The 17,385-nt window shown below is 39.9% G+C and overlaps 1 protein-coding gene across 7 annotated transcripts; it reads left to right on the plus strand.

Moving 5' to 3' along the window:
* Positions 1-294: 294 nt before the first annotated feature.
* On the plus strand, positions 295-17,383 carry GLT8D2 (glycosyltransferase 8 domain containing 2). 7 transcript variants are annotated; one of them, XM_064702565.1, is made up of 13 exons: positions 295-575; positions 1,613-1,785; positions 3,276-3,552; positions 4,827-4,946; positions 5,449-5,503; positions 6,971-7,011; positions 8,195-8,363; positions 10,037-10,154; positions 11,514-11,598; positions 15,030-15,142; positions 15,578-15,744; positions 16,173-16,285; positions 16,827-17,383. In XM_064702565.1, exons 4-13 carry the CDS (start codon positions 4,901-4,903, stop codon positions 16,997-16,999), a joined length of 1,080 nt encoding a protein of 359 aa, XP_064558635.1. In that variant the 5' UTR covers positions 295-575; positions 1,613-1,785; positions 3,276-3,552; positions 4,827-4,900; the 3' UTR covers positions 17,000-17,383. The 7 variants fall into 7 exon arrangements, with proteins under 7 accessions (XP_064558635.1, XP_064558634.1, XP_064558641.1 ...); XM_064702564.1 differs by lacking the exon at positions 295-575 and having other exon boundaries at positions 1,339-1,785; positions 4,805-4,946; XM_064702571.1 differs by lacking the exon at positions 295-575 and having other exon boundaries at positions 1,339-1,785; positions 6,916-7,011.
* The last annotated feature ends 2 nt before the right edge of the window (positions 17,384-17,385 follow it).

The raw sequence follows: 17,385 nt of genomic DNA on the forward strand, positions 1-17,385 counted from the left end.
CAGCCCGCCGGGGAAGGGGGAGTGCTGACGTGAGGGTGGCGGGTCCGTGTCCCGCCCCGCGGCCGCCTCCGCCGCGGCGCCGGCCCCGACTCGGCACGGCCCCCTCCGCTCCTGCGGCGCCTCCGGGCCCGGCTGTGCTCCGGCGGGTGCCCTGTATTGGGGCCCCATGCCTGCGGCGTACGGCGCCCGAGGGGCGCTCGGACACCGCAGGGGCGGCGTGGACTCCTCTGCTTGGGGCACCCCCTCTGCCGCCAAGCCCTCAGAAACGTTCTCCTTTTTTTAATTTATTTTTAACTGGCTTGTGGTAGGCGAGGCAATGCTGCTGCTTGCGAGGTGTGCGGCGTGAAAGAAATGAGTTCAAACACCGAAGGTTGAGACTAGCAACCGAGGTTTTGGTTCTACAGCTGGCAGCGGGTGATCTAAGTGAATTCGAAGGTCTCGTTCTACAGGAGAGAAGCTGCTCTGTCCTGTGTGAGGGGAGTGTTTAGTGAGAATATAAATGTATGATGCTGAGGGGAATCCAAAGAAGGTGTATCTGATGCTAAAAGTCTCTTCCCATTGTTCAGTTCTACACGGTAAATGATGATGCTGAGATGTGTAATTGAGGTTGGACATTAGGAGGAATTTCCTCATGGAAAGAGTGATTAGACATTAGAATGGGCTGCCCAGGGATGTGGTGGAGGTGTTTAAGGAAGAACTGGATGTGGCTCTTACTGCCATGGTCTTGTTGATAAGGTGGTGATTGGTTATTGTTTGGACTTGATGGTTTCAGAATGGTTTTCCAACCTGATTCTGTGATTCTGTGAAGGTGTTACTGCATTGCCAGCAATCCCGACTGTTCTGCCAGGTGAAGCAGCCAGTCCCAGTTCTGCAGGCTCACATGACTGCGTGCTGCTTAGATCTGTTCAGATTCACATAGAAATGGAAGGGAAGGTGAAAAAAACATGGGTGGATTTTGGTGAACATGTGCTTAATACAACTTAAATAGCACAACAAAACACTAACTGTTGTGGCCATCTGCACTAAGCATATATCTGTATGTATAACTCTTCATTTAATTTTTGCTCAAGCAGAAGATAGAGTCCTGTGCAAAATCAGACACAGATAATACAGTTCGGGCATGTTTGAGGCACATCATTGAAATCCCACATTTTTGGCTTCTGCAAATGGAGTAATTGTCATTTAAAACAGTTAAGATTATTAAGAACTTTATTGACTACTACTCATAAATCTGGCACTGCCTCATGGTAAAAATACAAAAAATAGTTTAGAGTTGAAGATGTTTGTTGTTATTCCTTTCAGTAGTCATGAAAGTCTTGTTACAAAACAGTGGTTTATCATTTAGAAAGTTCATTCCTAGAAGAGAGGGACAGAATTCAAATAAAAGAAGTGCTGTAGAAAGAAAACTTCAAAAGCATTCCAGAAGAGTTTAGGAGACAGGATATCACCATGTGCTGATTACCTTGATCCAAGAGCCTTTTGAATCTAAATCAAACCTGTGGATTAAATGCTAAAAGATTAGGAAATGAGATTATTCAAGTCAAAATGCATGTTTAGAGTTGACTTTTGCAAGTTTCCCTTAGCTTTTAACTCTCAAGAACTCTGCCAACAGTTGGCTGTGGCTGTCCTGCGGTCACGGAGCTTTGGAATGCCGGCTAGCAAGCTCCCTGTGACCAGAGGGACACACAAGAGAGGCTGCCCCTGACCTTCTACCAAGGCCTTTCAGGTGGCAGTGGGTGTAGCAGCGTGGGTGACACTGCAACAGGACACCACTAGGATCCCAAGGTAAAGAGACGAAGGAGAGGACACTGGTATGCAGTCCAATGAAGCTTTATTCAGAGAATGGGTCAAAAATGAGTGACAAGGGAAGAGTGGTCTGGCCAGGGTTTTTAAAGGAGGCTACTTTAGGGGGTGGGGCATCACCTAACCAATGGGAGAACACTTGGGGAGAAGCATGGGATCAACAAGATCAATGGGATTAACATGGGAGAGGGGAGAAGCCTCTAGGACAAATCAACTGTTAGAACCAGGGTAATTGACATTGAACATTCGGGAACAAAAAGGGTGGATCTAGGTTGATGGACTGTCTCTGTTCCTCTGGGAGCCTCTCAGAACCCTCTGCCAGTTCTGAGTCGGCAGACACCAGGGGGGCAGTTCCGACACGGCCGACAGCAGGGAGACACTCTCCTGTGCCCCGAGGGTACTGAGGGCACCTAGGCTAGTTGCCTTTGCAGCAGAAGAGACACTAGAGACATCGGCAGAAGATAAAGGGCCGACTGTTAGCAGGGGTTAATCCAAGGTTTTATTCAGGGGCTCTGGGGAGCTCCTGCACCTTAGGGGGCCTCCTGCCGAGAGCCCCGGGAGATGTGCAAGGTTACATTTAACTGGAGTAGGAAACCGAAAGTAGATAACATTTTACTAACCACTAAGTGACCCTAAGGAATGGATATTGGGGGATAGACATTTAGGACAGCGAATGGGGCTAGGCTTGGGGGACTGACCCCTAGCATCTGGCTAATCGCTCGATGTTCTGGACTGAAGCTTCTAGATGGAGGGGATGGGATGCTGAGTGATTGACAGCCAGAGTTGGGGTTTGGGGATGATCTCCGCAAGGAAGAGGGATTACACAGGTATAGGGAGTGGGATACAATCTGGAATAAACCATTTGGGAAAAATATGGGGATACAAAACCAGAACTACTTCGAAGTATTACAAAGTATAAAAACACACTACAACAATGGACAAGGGAAGGGGATAGCACAACTTGGGTTGACAGGTCCATACGAGGGAAGGAAGGGAGGAGCAAGGATCAGGCATGTTGAGGGCCAACTAAGCGGCAGGAAAATTCAGGGGCAAACAACTTGGGAAAAACCATTATGAGGGGATAAAACGGGGGTACAAGGATCAAACCATTTTTCTTAATTAACATTGAACTACTAACTGTTGCAATTGAAATAACTATAGAACTCATAAAACATACCACCACATTTGGCTTTCTGTTAGACTTCAGCATGCTATAGTCTGGATCTGGCACACTAGTTGCCTGTTCACATTTACCATAAATAATGACTAAAAGCATAACTTGCAGCTAGATTTTGGAAGTGACTTCTGGAAGGGTTTGTTTCCTACTCTTTCCCCCACCCCTTTAAAGCTTTTTGTCTTATGGGATTTGTTTGCAATCTGCTAGCTGAATTTCGGAGGCAAGTTTGCCAGATCTGGGGCTGTATCATCATTCTGCACATCTGGAAGTGGTTTATGTGCTCTCATTCTTCCAGTACAGCGTCTGGACTCTGCCTTATTCCTCAGCAGCAGAGAAAGGAAAGAAAACCAGCACAACTCCAAAGTAAACTTTGAAGAGTTTGAAAAAGGAATCAAATTATAAAACTGTTACTTTGCCCTGTAAGGCCCTCGTGTGGGTGACTTCAAAGGAGGATGGTGGTCGAGGACGCTTTGGCAAGAGTGCTTATGGCTGTGGGCTATCTAGGATCCAAGTAAATAACTCCACAGCGCTTCAGGAAAGAAGAGTCCCAAATACTGGGCTGCTTTGAAGAGGTAAAAAGACTAATTAAGCAGGAAATATCTGATCAGTAATGTCACTGTTTTTTGAGCTTTCCCTTCTGCAGCCCCTTGCTTTGTTATAGGATTTGGCAGCTGAGTTAGGGACTGCCAGGTTCCAGGAAATAATGTCTACAGTAAATGAGTAAATATTTGCAGGGGAACAAATATACCTCTGTTTCCTTAAAAATCAGTAGGTAATCAATTGGTGTTTCAGGGGCGTAGGAATGCTGTAGTTGTAGAATTCAGACTTGTGTGAGAGTCTGTCTTTGGATTTTAAAGTTTAAAACATGGTTCAGTTTATGTGGATTTAATAGTTTCTGGAGATAACATGAAGCTGTGGCTGTGCTCCTTTCATCTTGCAGTGATCATCAGGATTATTTGTAGCTACTGTTACAAATGGTAATTCAAAGGTAGCTCCGTGGAAATCAGGGGAAGATTGTGATCAGCTAAAGTGGGGTTAGAAAATTAGTCCAAGAGCATAGCAGGTTCTGTTGTCCCTCTGCTTACCTAAATGTGTAAAGTTTTTAAGTGTAAAAGAAAGTAATACTTCTGTGTAATGCATGAGAGAAAGGCTTTCTCAGCTGTGTTTTTTTCTGACAGATAAGCTTGATTTCCTCTGTGTAAATTAATGCCACATGAAGAGAATGGTCTCCTGGAATGTAGATAAGTAGTGCAGATGTGGAAGAACTTCCGGAGTACTCCTTTCTCACTGCGATTTAGCCATTAGTTGACTTAAATAAATTTGAATATAAATGGTTTGTAGACAATGCCACATCTTAAATTTCATATATATATATTTGTTGTTATTGTTGTTGTCATTTAACTTGTTGGTCAAAGTAAAGACTAATTTAATATTCTGCCTGAAGTTGAGCACTAACCAATGGGAGGTGGTCAGCTTTGTGACTCAGATTTCAAGAATTCTTGCTGTTCTGTCTGATTTGTCAAGGAGCTGGAATAAACTTCACTTTTGTGTGTGCACAGAACCGATCTTATATCTTAATCTGTGTGGTAATGTGTCCATATCTGTAGGTGTGGAAGCAGGTAAAATTGTTTTTTGTTCTATCCCTACGTAGTGTAAAGGTTGGATTACACAGATGGATTTTTCTCTCCCATCCAACTTCTGGTGCTGTTTTTTACTGTTGGTGGTTGTTGTTTTGGTTATGTGCTTTGTGTTTTCTTTCATAAACAGTAGTTTTGGGTCCAGAATTCAATCGAATGTTGTATTTCTCATAATCCTGTACTTTAGGGGTTATGTTCTGTCTTCTCAGACATGGCTGCTCTCAGGCCTGGACTAGAAGCACAGTTTTAGGGAAGGCTATCTCCTTTTGTTCAGCATCACAAAATGTGCATAAATACAAGCCTACTACACCCACTGGAAGAATACAGCTGTAAGAAAATATTTGCACTATTGCTCTGAAATTTTTGAGGGTCTTGAAGACACTGCCCTGGTATAAGGTTCCCATATGTTTGGGAATGCATACTCCAGCAAGACATTAGTATTTGCTGTAGTTACTATGTTGGAGGTGAAATCAGAGATAAATGTATTTATAAATTGCATTGGTGCATGTTTTAATACTTCTTTGCACAGTATCTTAAAATGTACTAAAAATCACCTACTGGTGTAGAAGATCAGGTGGGATTTATGAAAATGTTTTTCAAAACCTATTAGTTGCTAAATTATTAATAAAAATACTTCAAACCATAAAGCTAGTATTTGTTCAAAAACAAAAGGTATTTACAGAGATTAATTGTCATTTTACTTTTACCAGTTCCATAGTAAAATTTGATAATCCAAACCCTAGACCTTTATATAATTAACAAGAATACGCTTCTGGCATCAATGTTATTTCTCACTTTTATTTTTTTTCTTTTAATTATTTTTTATTTTAGTTTACCATAAATCACAGTTCTCATCTAACAGGACGCATGGCTCTTTTAAAGAAAGGTAAGAGAGATTAAAAACATTTGAAAGATGTATTTTTTAAAAGAGGACAGAAATATGAAATCCCATTTCTCATGCAACTGTTTTCAGAGTTGCGTACAAATTTATAGTTCTGGTATTGCTAAATTATGCTTAACTTTAAGTATGCAGATAAGCCTTTTCCTGTTAATTGTGTCAGATAAGTACCACCATAATTCACATTAATTTAAAATTACTGCGTGCTTTAGTTCATGAGACTGGAGATTGTGAAATTTCCCACCAATACTGCAAGTAGCTGCTGTTTTCACGTGAATTCTGCCCAGGGCACTGAAGCTGAATTTTACAGAGATCTGCACATTAATGCTGTTCATACTCAATATTGAGGTGTGGCCCCCAGAATTTTGGGGTTCTCATCAGCTGTAAGGGTCAGTGACTGAAAATGGACTTTTGCATTTATTTATGTGCCCAAAATTTCTCAGAAGTCAGTGGGCTTTTTCCTCAGCTGGTTTAAATTAGTGCAGGTTTGGTTTACCAATTTCAATCTAGTCTTGTGCCCAGTGGTGGCCAGTTGGCCATTTTGATTAAAATAGATCAAAACTCTGTTCCCTTTGCTCTTTTGAACACCTTAAATACATTTTATGATGGTACAAAAGTAACAAAGTAGTCTGAAACAAAGAACACCCATTTTGATGAGGGCAAGGTATTCCTTCCCTATTGTGCTTGGTGAACTGTCCCAACACCTGCACATGCTTGGTTTGTGTTGAATGACTTAAACCTGTACAAGACAGTCTTCTAGGAACTATGAATCAGAATATAAAGTCAGGTATTTGCCTCGCTTGATTTTACTGATTTAAATTACACTGTCAAAATAAGTATTTTCGAATATTTTGGAACATTCCTGGTTTCACTAGCATGGTGGGTTTGTTTTTCTAGAATTTTTAGGGTTTTGCTCAAATACACTTTCAGGATCTGAGCATTGAAATAGATATAAAAATTCTCCTGTGCCTGAAGTTTCATCAGGGAAGCATAATAGAACGGAAGGGCTACATAATAAGAATTAACTCATTAAGTGAGTGTAAACAGACAACAGACTAGCCAGGAAAAAAACTGTTCTGAGCTGCTGGTTAAATTTAGAAATATGTGTATTTTCTAGTATGGATAACCCAAATATATTGTGACTCTTATGATTTGGTGAGCAAATTAACCATGAAAATCAGATTGTTGGGGATTATTTTAATAAGGGAGAATTATTGTTATGTTTCTAATGCTTCAAGTTTTTAGGTTGATCAAATAACATGAGAAAAACACAACAGATACAGGTTACCGAATTTTTCTATCACCTGTGCTAGTTGCAAATTGGGGGTATTTTTCTTTAGTCAGATACTTGGGAAATAGCTGTTATAGTGATTGTTAACACATTCTCCCTCTTGTTGCAGTTAACCAGATCTTATTGTTACTTCTTGTCTTAACTGTGTGCACTATTCTATATAGAAACGTTCACCAAGTGCCCTTGGCATTAAGAAATGAAACAGGTAAGTGACTCTCACTTCAGTTTCATTTATGTTCCTGTTTTGTATTCCTCATGTCTTAACTTGAACAGCACTTTTCACCTTACTGAATGTTTTGCAGTAGATGAACTACTCACACTGTTTCTTAGTCTCACATAGTCTGTAACAAAAAACATTTTGCTTCTGAATTACGTGAATAAAATTATAGGAGATTGATATTGATGACTAAGAGTTGTAATTCTGATTAAGTTTCTATCCAGATGTCACTGATGTAGATGGATGCTGGAGTATATCCTTACTTGAGCTGAACAGATTGGAGTTGTCAAGTGGTAATGAACTTTGATCATGCCCTGCCTCCTTGGCTTGATTATTAATTTCAGATAGGCCATAAAATCTTCATATTTACAGCAGAAGTTTTAGCTGAAATTTTTATAGTGACAGAAACCTGCTAGGTTAATTAGGTTGGACTAGTACTAATTGTAGTAAGCTATTTATATAGTACCTTTATGAAGAGCTGGCTTACTGCTGCCAAGGTAAACAAACTCTATCTTGATATAAATAATTTATTTTCAATATATTTTTGTTGAGGTTGTTATGACTGTAATTGTTATGTTTCAGCCAGTACAGTTATATCTGTTTAAGTCCTGTAAGTTAATCAGTGCTAATCAGGGATATAAATCCTTAGCAGGAATGTGACCTGATTCAGTGTAGTCTAGGGTTTTTTCCCTTATATCGTTAGCAACTTCCTGCTGACATAAACTTTTGCACTCTTCCTTTCAAGCCAGCTTGCCAAAGAAGTGGAGCTCATGCAATTGCACTGTCTCTTTGACTTGCCTCCTTCCTTTGATAATCTTGGAACTTATTGTTCAATTTGCACTAAATATAGCTGAGAAGTAGAAGTCTCAAAGGTATTCAAACCTCTCCATATTTCATATGAATAAGCAGCTACATGAAGGACAGCCCCTGCTGAGTAGAAGATTCTGAGAACTCTCTTATTTATTCTATTTGGAGGCATCCAACCGTCCAGTCAACCTGCAAGTGGTTCTGGATTAGCAACAGCTCAAGCTATGTGCCTTGCGAGATGGGAATGTGTGTAGGATGTGGTAGGGAAAAATGCAGTGGTGATAGAATGATTCCACTGCTTATGGTAGTACTTACTCATTTTTGTGACCCAGATCTGGTGTAAAATGTAAAATGTTTCTTGTAGTGGATTTGGAGAACCTTGAGGAAATGGAGGAAGAAATCCCAGTGGTAATCTGTGCTGCTGCAGGCAGGATGGGTGCGGCTGTAGCAGCAATCAGCAGCATCTACAGCAACACAGAGGCCAATGTTTTATTCTACATCGTTGGGCTGAAGACAACCATCCCACACATTCGGTACACATCAGCCTTGCTTTGTTTTGGGCTGTAGTTAGAGCCATGTTGTTGTTCCTCCTAGTGCAGGCACTAGTCCTTTTGGACTTCAGAGGACTTTTCAGAGAAATCTAGTAGTATTGGGAGCAACCCCAGGATTATGTATGTGATAAACAAAGGACCACTTTGTCCTCCACAAGGCACTGACTCGTGCAAAGAGGTGTGAAATAACCAGACCATGCCATGCCTGTTCTTAGGTTTTGATAGTTAGGATGCAGAAGAATCTGTAATGAGGTAAGGATACACTGCCAGCTTGTCACAATCCCACTTTGTGCCACTGCACTTATTTCTCTTCTGGTGCTGAATCTTCATCTTCAGAGTAGAAAAAACTTGCTGTTTAAAGCTAATTTCTGTTGATGATGTATTAAAGTTCTAAAAAGAGGCCCTAAAAGTATTGTGATGACTTTCTTTCCATTTCACTTCGTTCCTTAATTTTTCATGTAATTTCCTGTCATGAAATAAGAATTCTTCATTTCATGACAGGAAATGAAATCTTAGGATTTCAATGAATATTCATCTCATTAAATTTCAGTTCATTTCACAGCACTTCATTCCATTCAATTTAATTGTTTTCACTTAATTTCAGAATTTTCTTCTTCTCAGTTTTACTGCAATACATTTTCCTTTCCTTTCTATCCTTTTTGCTTTAGTCTATCTTTTCTCATTTTATTTCCCTTCCTGAAACGAAAATTCCTCATTTCATGAAAGGAAATGAAATCTCAATATTTCAATGAATATAATTTCTTGAGGTTTCATCTCATTTCAATGCACTTCATTTCATTCTATTCCCTTTCACTTGTTTCACTTCATTACATAGTTTTCTTCTTTTTTCATTCATTATATTTCATGTATGTTCATTTCACTTCATTCCTTGATTTGTTATTTATTTTCCTTCATAAATGAGAATTCTTCATTTCATGAAAGGAAATTATATCCTGACATTTCAATGAATGTAATTTCATGAAGTTTCAGTTCATTTTGTTTCAACATTCAAATTTGCAAACATTGTCTCGAAGAGAACCAAGTTGTGATTGCAAACTAAAACATTTCTTAGCAGTTCTCATCTCTGGCTACTTCACTTCTGTAGCCTTTGTACCTGCAATTTGTGTCAGGAGAGAAAATAAACAGGGTGATAAAAAATCTGACAAAAAGATGAAAAGAAAATTAGTTTAGTATAAAGAATACATAATTAGGAGGTGATGTAGAAGTCATCTGGAAGACCATAAAGCTGTGAAAGGGTGAAGACTAACCTCAGCTTGAAAAGCACAGTAGATAGGGTAAGAAATTATAATATTTAATTATAGCAAAAAAAAACTTAGAAGAATATAGTTTATTGGAAGTAATGGTGAAAGATTAGTTGTTTGGGCTATATATGGAGTCTCTGGTTTGGGGAGTGGTATGGGGTGTTTGTTTTATTGTGGTTTTGTGGGGATTTTTTGTATTTTAAGAACAAGTTTAACAAAGGACTATGTGCAATAGCTGTAGACATAAGGGATTCTGTCTTGGGACAGAATAGATCAAGTGAGATTTTAAGGTCTCTTATTATTCTCCTAAGTGTCTGTGAATTTCATGCTGGAAGTACTTGCCATGCCATGTACTTGATATTTCTTTTTTTACTTATTTTCTTTCCATCACAGAAAATGGATTAAAAATTCTAAACTGAAAGAAATAAAATTTAAGGTTGTGGAATTCAATCCTATGGTACTAAAAGGAAAAATCAGACAAGATGCATCACGTCCTGAGCTACTGCAACCTGTGAGTCAATGGACACCACATAATAAATTATTGAGGTTTTTAATACTTATTATGGGCTTAAAAATGTCCTAGATCTGTTCCACTTCATGGAGGAGGTGTGCATATATGTCTCTTCCAATGCAAGAGCCAATGTGCCAGTTAGTCAGAGTGATAGCATAAACAAGAGATGTTGCACACTTTTCATGCAATGAGTACTGCATCTCTGGAATTCCTTGCTGAAAGGTCTCATGGATGTAAAAATGTTAAGGGGGTTCAGTTAGGATCAAAGTTCATATTTAGATCACACCTAGATCAGAAAATCTCTTGAGCTGAAAATAGTTGAAAGCTAGAAGAATACATGGAGCAACTGTTCTGTGTGCTTGCGTTATTTTTATTTTTCACTGAGCATCCAGTTAGGACCACTCTGAAGGCAGGGGCTGGGTAAAATTATCTGAATTCTTATGGTTGTTCTTACATTCTCAGTCCCCTTTCCCTCTGCTCTGTTCTTCATTGCTGTTGTAGAAGTTATCCCATGTCTGTGTCACTAGTCAAATAATTCCTTTAGAGTGGATTGAAGGTACTATCACATTTTTAAATGTTTGCTGTGATTTATGCTGTAAAAATTCACTAGGAAGAACACTGGCAGCAGGTCCAGAAAGGTGCTCCTTCCACTCTGCTCTGCACTGGTGAGGCTGCATCTGAAAGTGCCCAGTTCTGAGTCCACCAGTATAAGAAAGAAATGGGCTTACTGGGGCGAGTATGACATGGGCTACAAAGATGATTAAGAGGCTGAAGCATCTTCTATATGGGAGGCTGAAAGTTGAGGCTGTTTCAGTCTGGAGAAGACAAGATTCAGGAGGGTCTTATCAATGTGTGTAAATACTTAAGGGGAGCAACAAGAGACGATGGGCACAAATAACATGAAATTCCCTCTGAGCTAAAGAAAAGGCTTTTAAAGCATGAGTTTAAAAGTCTCAGGTTGCCCAGAGAGACTGTTGGGTCTCCATCTGTGGACATATTCAGAACCCAACTGGGCATGGTCCCTGTCAGTCTGCTTGAGTGGGCTCTGCTGCAGCTGAGCCCTCTCAAGGGGGTTGAACAAGAGGATCTCAAAAGGCCCCCTGTAGCCTAAAGGATTCTGTGAGGAAGCAACATATTTGAGTTGCATGATTAGGGCCATAACGGATAAGTAATAACAGCAGTAATAGTAATAATACCAGATTTGAGATAGCAGTAAAGCTATGGGGAAGAAGCAAGTGGTCACTGATTAGTGCTCAATAGAGAGAGAAATTCCAACTGACTTAAGAGAGACAGACACATGAGACTGCTGTGATAAACAGCTTTACCATTTAGTCTTTACCTTTTCTTTCTCCTTAATAGCTGAACTTTGTTCGATTTTATCTTCCTTTGCTTATCCAGAAGCATGAGAAAGTAATATATTTGGATGATGATGTCATTGTTCAAGGTAAGCTGTTAAAAACCAGTTTCTAACAGAATTAAAATCCAAGTTATTGCAGTTTTACAGCCATTTGGAATTATGAGACAGAAACTGAGGCAGCTAGTAGGAGTGTTGGGGAAACTACAAATGATCTGTTTGTTTAAATGAAAGTTTGAGGAAGAACTTACCTGCATATATTTTGAATAATTTTGATCAAAATTGTATGCGAGTTTCATTTTAATTGATTCTGGTTAATTGGTAGAAGATACCATAGATTTCACTCAGAAGCTGCAATGTCTATTAAGTGTGTGACATGCATTTCCTTCTGGTATTTAAAGTCCCACAAATGCTACCAATTCCTTATCCAGAATTGCTGTTCTTGAGAGTGTTATGTTTGCCCAATTATCCCATCAAAAAAAACCCAAACAATATTTAAGGTAGCAACAATTTTAATTGAATAGTTTAGAAAATATATAAATAAGGGATAATTTGGTTCAAATAATAGTGCATAAACAAAAACAACCGCGGGGTACGGAGGGCAGGGTTCTTGACCCTTGCCACTTCACGTACAAGCTTGCCAAGTAAAAGTCACCCCTTATATGCCATGTGTCAATGCCATCTCCTCCTATTTTCGGTTCGTCACTTTTCTGTCTCCGTCTTCATTACCACCTTTACCACGCATGCGCCACCACTCGGTTTGGTGGTCGCACAAGTCTTTGGGGGTCGTCACTGATGAAGGCCCTGTAGTCTTCTTCGTTGTCCTTTAATTCACCTTTGGGTTACACATGCGCACCAAGCCCGTACAATGTAAGCCAAGACTAACGTATCACTGCATCTACATATCAAAGCAATAAGTCCCTTATAATTAGCATTTTCTTGGACCCAACCAGGTTCTTGGTCATTTTTAGCAACTGTATCTTCAGCTTCTTTCCTGTGGTCCTTGAGAACATCTGCTGGGAAGGGGAGGTGGGTGGAGCCCCTCCTTTCCATCTCTTCTTTGGCATTACAACTTTTAACTATTAACTGTTTTATTATTCTCAAATATTAATTATTGTATCAATATTGATTACTGTTTCAATTTTTTATCAGCACGAATCATACCTATTTATCACAAGAGCAAGAGAAATTTAGTCAAAAACGTGGATGGGAGCTCCAAACACTCAAAATATGGTTTTGAGCATCTTCAGCTCAGAATGTAAAGCAATTTGCAGAATCACGAAGATTTCAGACTTCCTAGTCAAATGGGGGGAACTTACAAGGCATTGAAATCCTGAAAAAATATTTTATTTTTTTCTTATCGTCTAAGTGATCTCTTTTGATCTCTTTTTAAAGATTAATTTCCTGTGAGTTTTTTCTGTTCTGTTTCCAAATCGTTGGGGTTTTTTCTCTGTAGAGCTTTTGTCTTCATATTTGTTTTACCATATTTTCTTGTAACTTTAAAGCACTTTTTAACCAGAGTGTTGTGCTTTAACCCTGGTGGGCAACTAAGCAAAATTTCCTTTGGAAGGAATGAGTATAAGTACAATAAATTTTTGGGCCTTTATTAGTCTTTGCTGTAAGAACACTAAGATGAGTGAATTTGCAAATGGCAAACGTATAATTCTCCACTGCTTTTCTGCACCTTTTTATAGTTTTGTCTCCCTAGAGGCAGATTTCAGACAACCTGCGCTTAAAGGGGTCACTATTTCCTGCTTTGTAAAAGGCAGCTAATCTGTTCTGCCTCATTTTAATTTGCCATAGACTTCCTATCACAGTTCTCCAATACAGGCGCTTCCAGTGGCAATCTCTGCTTTTTTTTTGGTTTTGTTGTTCTGCCTGTCATCAATGGGGAGCAGCAATATTTAACTCTTTGAAAGGTTCCAGGTCTTCATTTAGACTCCAATTTCAGGAGCAGCTCAAGCTGAGCCTGCCACTTCCCCGTCACCCCTCCCTGCACTTGTGTTCACCAGCACAGGGCTCTCCCCTTCCCTGGGGGTATCAGCTGATGATAATCGTGGAACTGCGGGGTAAAGGTGTAGTTTCACATAAAACCTCATGGTGGGCTGCTGCTGACCAAGTGGCCTTTCCTGTCCCCAGACAGCTCCTTTTATGTGTGTAAAATGCAGTTGTGCAGCTGCAGAAGCAGCTGATTCAGCTGTTTGACCTGGCAGAAGACCAGCAGTACAAAAAGTAAAAGAGATAAAAGCAAAAGTAAAATTGGAAGCTGTAAGGGGTTGAGATGCAGGCTCACTTGATTGCTGTGGGAGTGTTCTGCTTCCTACCTGCCTTGAAACTATCCTGGCACATCTTGGGTACGTGACAGTCAGGTGATGAGTGAGGTGCCAGGCATTGCAATGTTTCCCTCCACCAAGAAGGAGTTGGGTGGGCTGTGAAGCCAGCAGGGATGGCCAAATGACAGACACATCTCAATCAGCCATTGCTGGGAATCCAGGTATCTTCCTAGGAGATAAATACACCATAACAGGAAAAACCTTATCTGTGCAAAACACTGAAGTGGGGCTTTTGTGGGACTTAAAGAGGCTCAGAGAAATTGCCTTTGCCCTCCCTCTCCATAGAGAAGCTCTATGAATGCATAAGTTTGTAACCAGGCTTTTTAACAGTCCTGTTGGCTTCTGCTGTAGCTGATTTTGGACAACAGTATCAATGTATTGAATACCAATGATCCTATCTAAAGATAGACCTTAGATATCCAAATATGGAAATGGTCCCATATGTGCTGGTTTAGAGCAAATCTGGGAGAAAACCCCCAAAGGGGGCCCCTCCCTGTAACCAGTTCGGGAAGGATTCCTCAGAGAAAACTGGAAAGAACCTGTTTATTTAACAGGCAAAGCACTCTCCAGTACACAAAATGAACAATACCAGATGACGAAACTCATTCACTGCTCTGAAGAGACGACAAATTCAGAAAGTCTCTCTGGTGGGTGGTTGCTCTGTTATGAGTCCCTCTGGCACTGGAAAAGGCTGCAGAGTAGGTCCCAGCAGGCTGTGAAGTGTTCTTGATGTTTCCCCGGGTCCTGGTCTGGAGCAGATTCAAATGGTTCCAAGAAAAGGGAAAGAAAAACAGTCCAGGGAAAGCTCAGACTGCCCCAGCTAGCTAAATTAACTAACTAAAAAGCAAAAGGAGCATGATGTTCTGCCCCATCTGTGCCCAGATACCAACAGTCCAGCCAAATGTGGAGGAGTGAGTGAGGCTGATAACAAAAACCTTGTGCTTCTTCTCCCTGCCTTTGCTCTGAGAGCCAGTTTTGAAGGCACAGAATAGAATATCCAGCATGAACAGAACACATGACTGGGGATAAAAGCATCATAAAATCACCCTAGGACACCATATTACAAAATTCAATAGGGGCTATCCTTAAGACTGGTGTGTTTATAAGATATGAGAGCTGATGTTGTCCTATCAGGTCTGCAGCAGTGCAGTAGGTGTTGTCTCATGCTTGTGACCTTTCTGTAATCAGGTGACATCCAGGAACTCTACAATACTAAGTTAGCTCCTGGACATGCAGCAGCTTTTTCAGATGATTGTGACCTGCCTTCTACACATGAAATCGTTAGAAGTGTAGGGATGCAGGTAAGATGCCATTCTGGAATTCTAATAACAAATTTGTTTGCCCATAAAGGTAAGATGATTTTATGTGTTTTCCCCAAAGTGAAAGTTTTATATATGTAGATATAGATAGCTTTGTAATAGTACAGGTAATTAAGGACTTTTTGTATTGGTACAATTGTGATGCTGCATGACTTAATGTGGGCTACCAAAAGACAAACATAGCAAGAGAAAAGGCTTATCAAACTTCCATGGTACAATATTGTGGAAAAAGTAATTTAATATCTGGAAGTATCCTGCCTTACAGCCTTGTCATACAGAGCTAACAACAGGTAACTACCATCTAGAAACTTATCTTGGGAAGAGCATATTCAATCTCCTTCTCAGTGAGAGTGAAGTGCATTTAAATGTATCTTTACAGAGATTCATAGGGGATGAATATACTTTTTTATTTCTTAGAACACATACATGGGATTCCTGGACTACAGAAAGCAAGCCATTAGAGATCTTGGCATCAGCCCCAGCACCTGCACCTTTAATCCTGGAGTAATTGTTGGTAACATGACTGAATGGAAACATCAGTGGATCACACAGCAATTGGAAAAGTGGATGCGAAGAAATGTAGAGTATGTGTAGAAATTAGCTTCGCACTGGACTTTTAATACTTGTTTTACAGTTTTACATTTAAAAGCCCTTACAGGTTTTTTTAACTCCAAGCAGGCTTTCTTTTGAGATCTTGTCAAGTGAAGTAACTCGTGTTCCAGCATTTCCATCTGTTTAAATTTGACCAATCCTGTACCAGAAAATGGCCACTTGGAATTTTAGTCTTGTGTTCAATCACAAGCCACACTTAATCCTGAGGGACGTTGAGAACATGTGGTTCTCATTTTGGGTGACCAACTTAGCCTGGGATGAAGCCACTGAATGATCTTCCCTTCCTGAGGCTTGCTTAAAGAAGGAGGAGTATTTTCTTCTTGCCAGATATTTATTTTTAATCTGCCTTTTGTACTAAAGATTCCTTGAGGTTTTGAACATATTATTTTTCCTTTTGCAGGGAAAACCTCTATAGCAGTACCCTTGGGGGAGGTGTGGCAACCTCCCCAATGCTGATTGTATTTCATGGAAAATATTCCTCTATTAATCCTATGTGGCACGTAAGGCATCTTGGTAAGTTGAATTTCTCACTGTTTGCAAGTTGGAACTAAGATGAATCTGTGAGATTCCAGTGCAAGACCTTAGGTGACTTTACCTCATGTGCCACTTACATGGAAGGAACATATGAAATACCTGAATATAGTGAGACTGAAAAAAGTCAGGTGCAATGGAAGAAAAGGGGAGACCTGGCAGTGTTTGTTATCAACATTTTGGAGGATGTAGTTACCTTTCACCTAGGGAGTGGTGAATTACCCTAGAAAAAACATAATGGCTTAGCTGGTATGGTAAAATTAATAGATTTTACTTTGTTTTTAATCCCAGCTATGCCAAGATGTTAAAAGTGTTGAGAGAGAAAACTTGCTCAGTTTTTGCTGATGCCGCATAAGAGGCATCAAGCTGAAAATAGCTGCTGTATCATACAACTAGTTGTAAACTAACATGAAAGCATACCTATCAGATTTCTGAAAAAAGTCACCTGAATTTGACTCACTCTACAGTGTCTTCCATTATCAAAAATTGCATTTAAATTTTTTTTTTTAATCTACCTATGCAGGTTGGAGTCCTGATGCCCGTTACTCAGAGCAATTTCTTCAACAAGCTAAATTACTTCACTGGAATGGGAGATACAAACCTTGGGACTACCCCAGTGTCCACACTGATCTCTGGGAAAACTGGTTTATTCCTGACCCCTCAGGGAAGTTCAAATTAACTCGTCCTGACAGGTGATACTGAAATACTGCATAACATAGTGTATAGGACGCATTTAATAGTTTGAGATGCAACATGTTGTATGATTTTACAAAACAAAGTATTTGTTAAAAATATGAAAAACTGACCATCAGTTTTGTGTGCTTATGGCAGCTGAGGGAGGCTGAAGTGACCAATACATGGTTCAGATTTTTCACGTAAGGTGAGGAAACAAATGTATTTGACAATGAAGTATTTTCATTAAACACAGAGGTGAAATTCAGTGTCAGAAAGAGTGCTTTAATTTAAGGTCTTTCTAAGATTCCAGTATCTTCTAAGAGAAAAAAAATCTACACAGGAGATAGCTGCAGTGTTATGTACAAGAAGTGTTTAGTTATCTAGCCCACATTAAACAGCCTGAATTG

This window comes from Zonotrichia leucophrys, chromosome 1A, assembly GCF_028769735.1.
Source record: "Zonotrichia leucophrys gambelii isolate GWCS_2022_RI chromosome 1A, RI_Zleu_2.0, whole genome shotgun sequence".
Taxonomy (NCBI): domain Eukaryota; kingdom Metazoa; phylum Chordata; class Aves; order Passeriformes; family Passerellidae; genus Zonotrichia; species Zonotrichia leucophrys.

Coding starts and splice junctions, on each gene's coding strand:
- GLT8D2 (XM_064702565.1), top strand. CDS start 4,901: ATGTGCATAAATACAAGCCTACTACACCCACTGGAAGAATACAGCT. Junction 10,155..11,513: donor GTCCTGAGCTACTGCAACCT/GTGAGTCAATGG, acceptor TCTCCTTAATAG/CTGAACTTTGTTCGATTTTA. Junction 11,599..15,029: donor TGATGATGTCATTGTTCAAG/GTAAGCTGTTAA, acceptor TTCTGTAATCAG/GTGACATCCAGGAACTCTAC.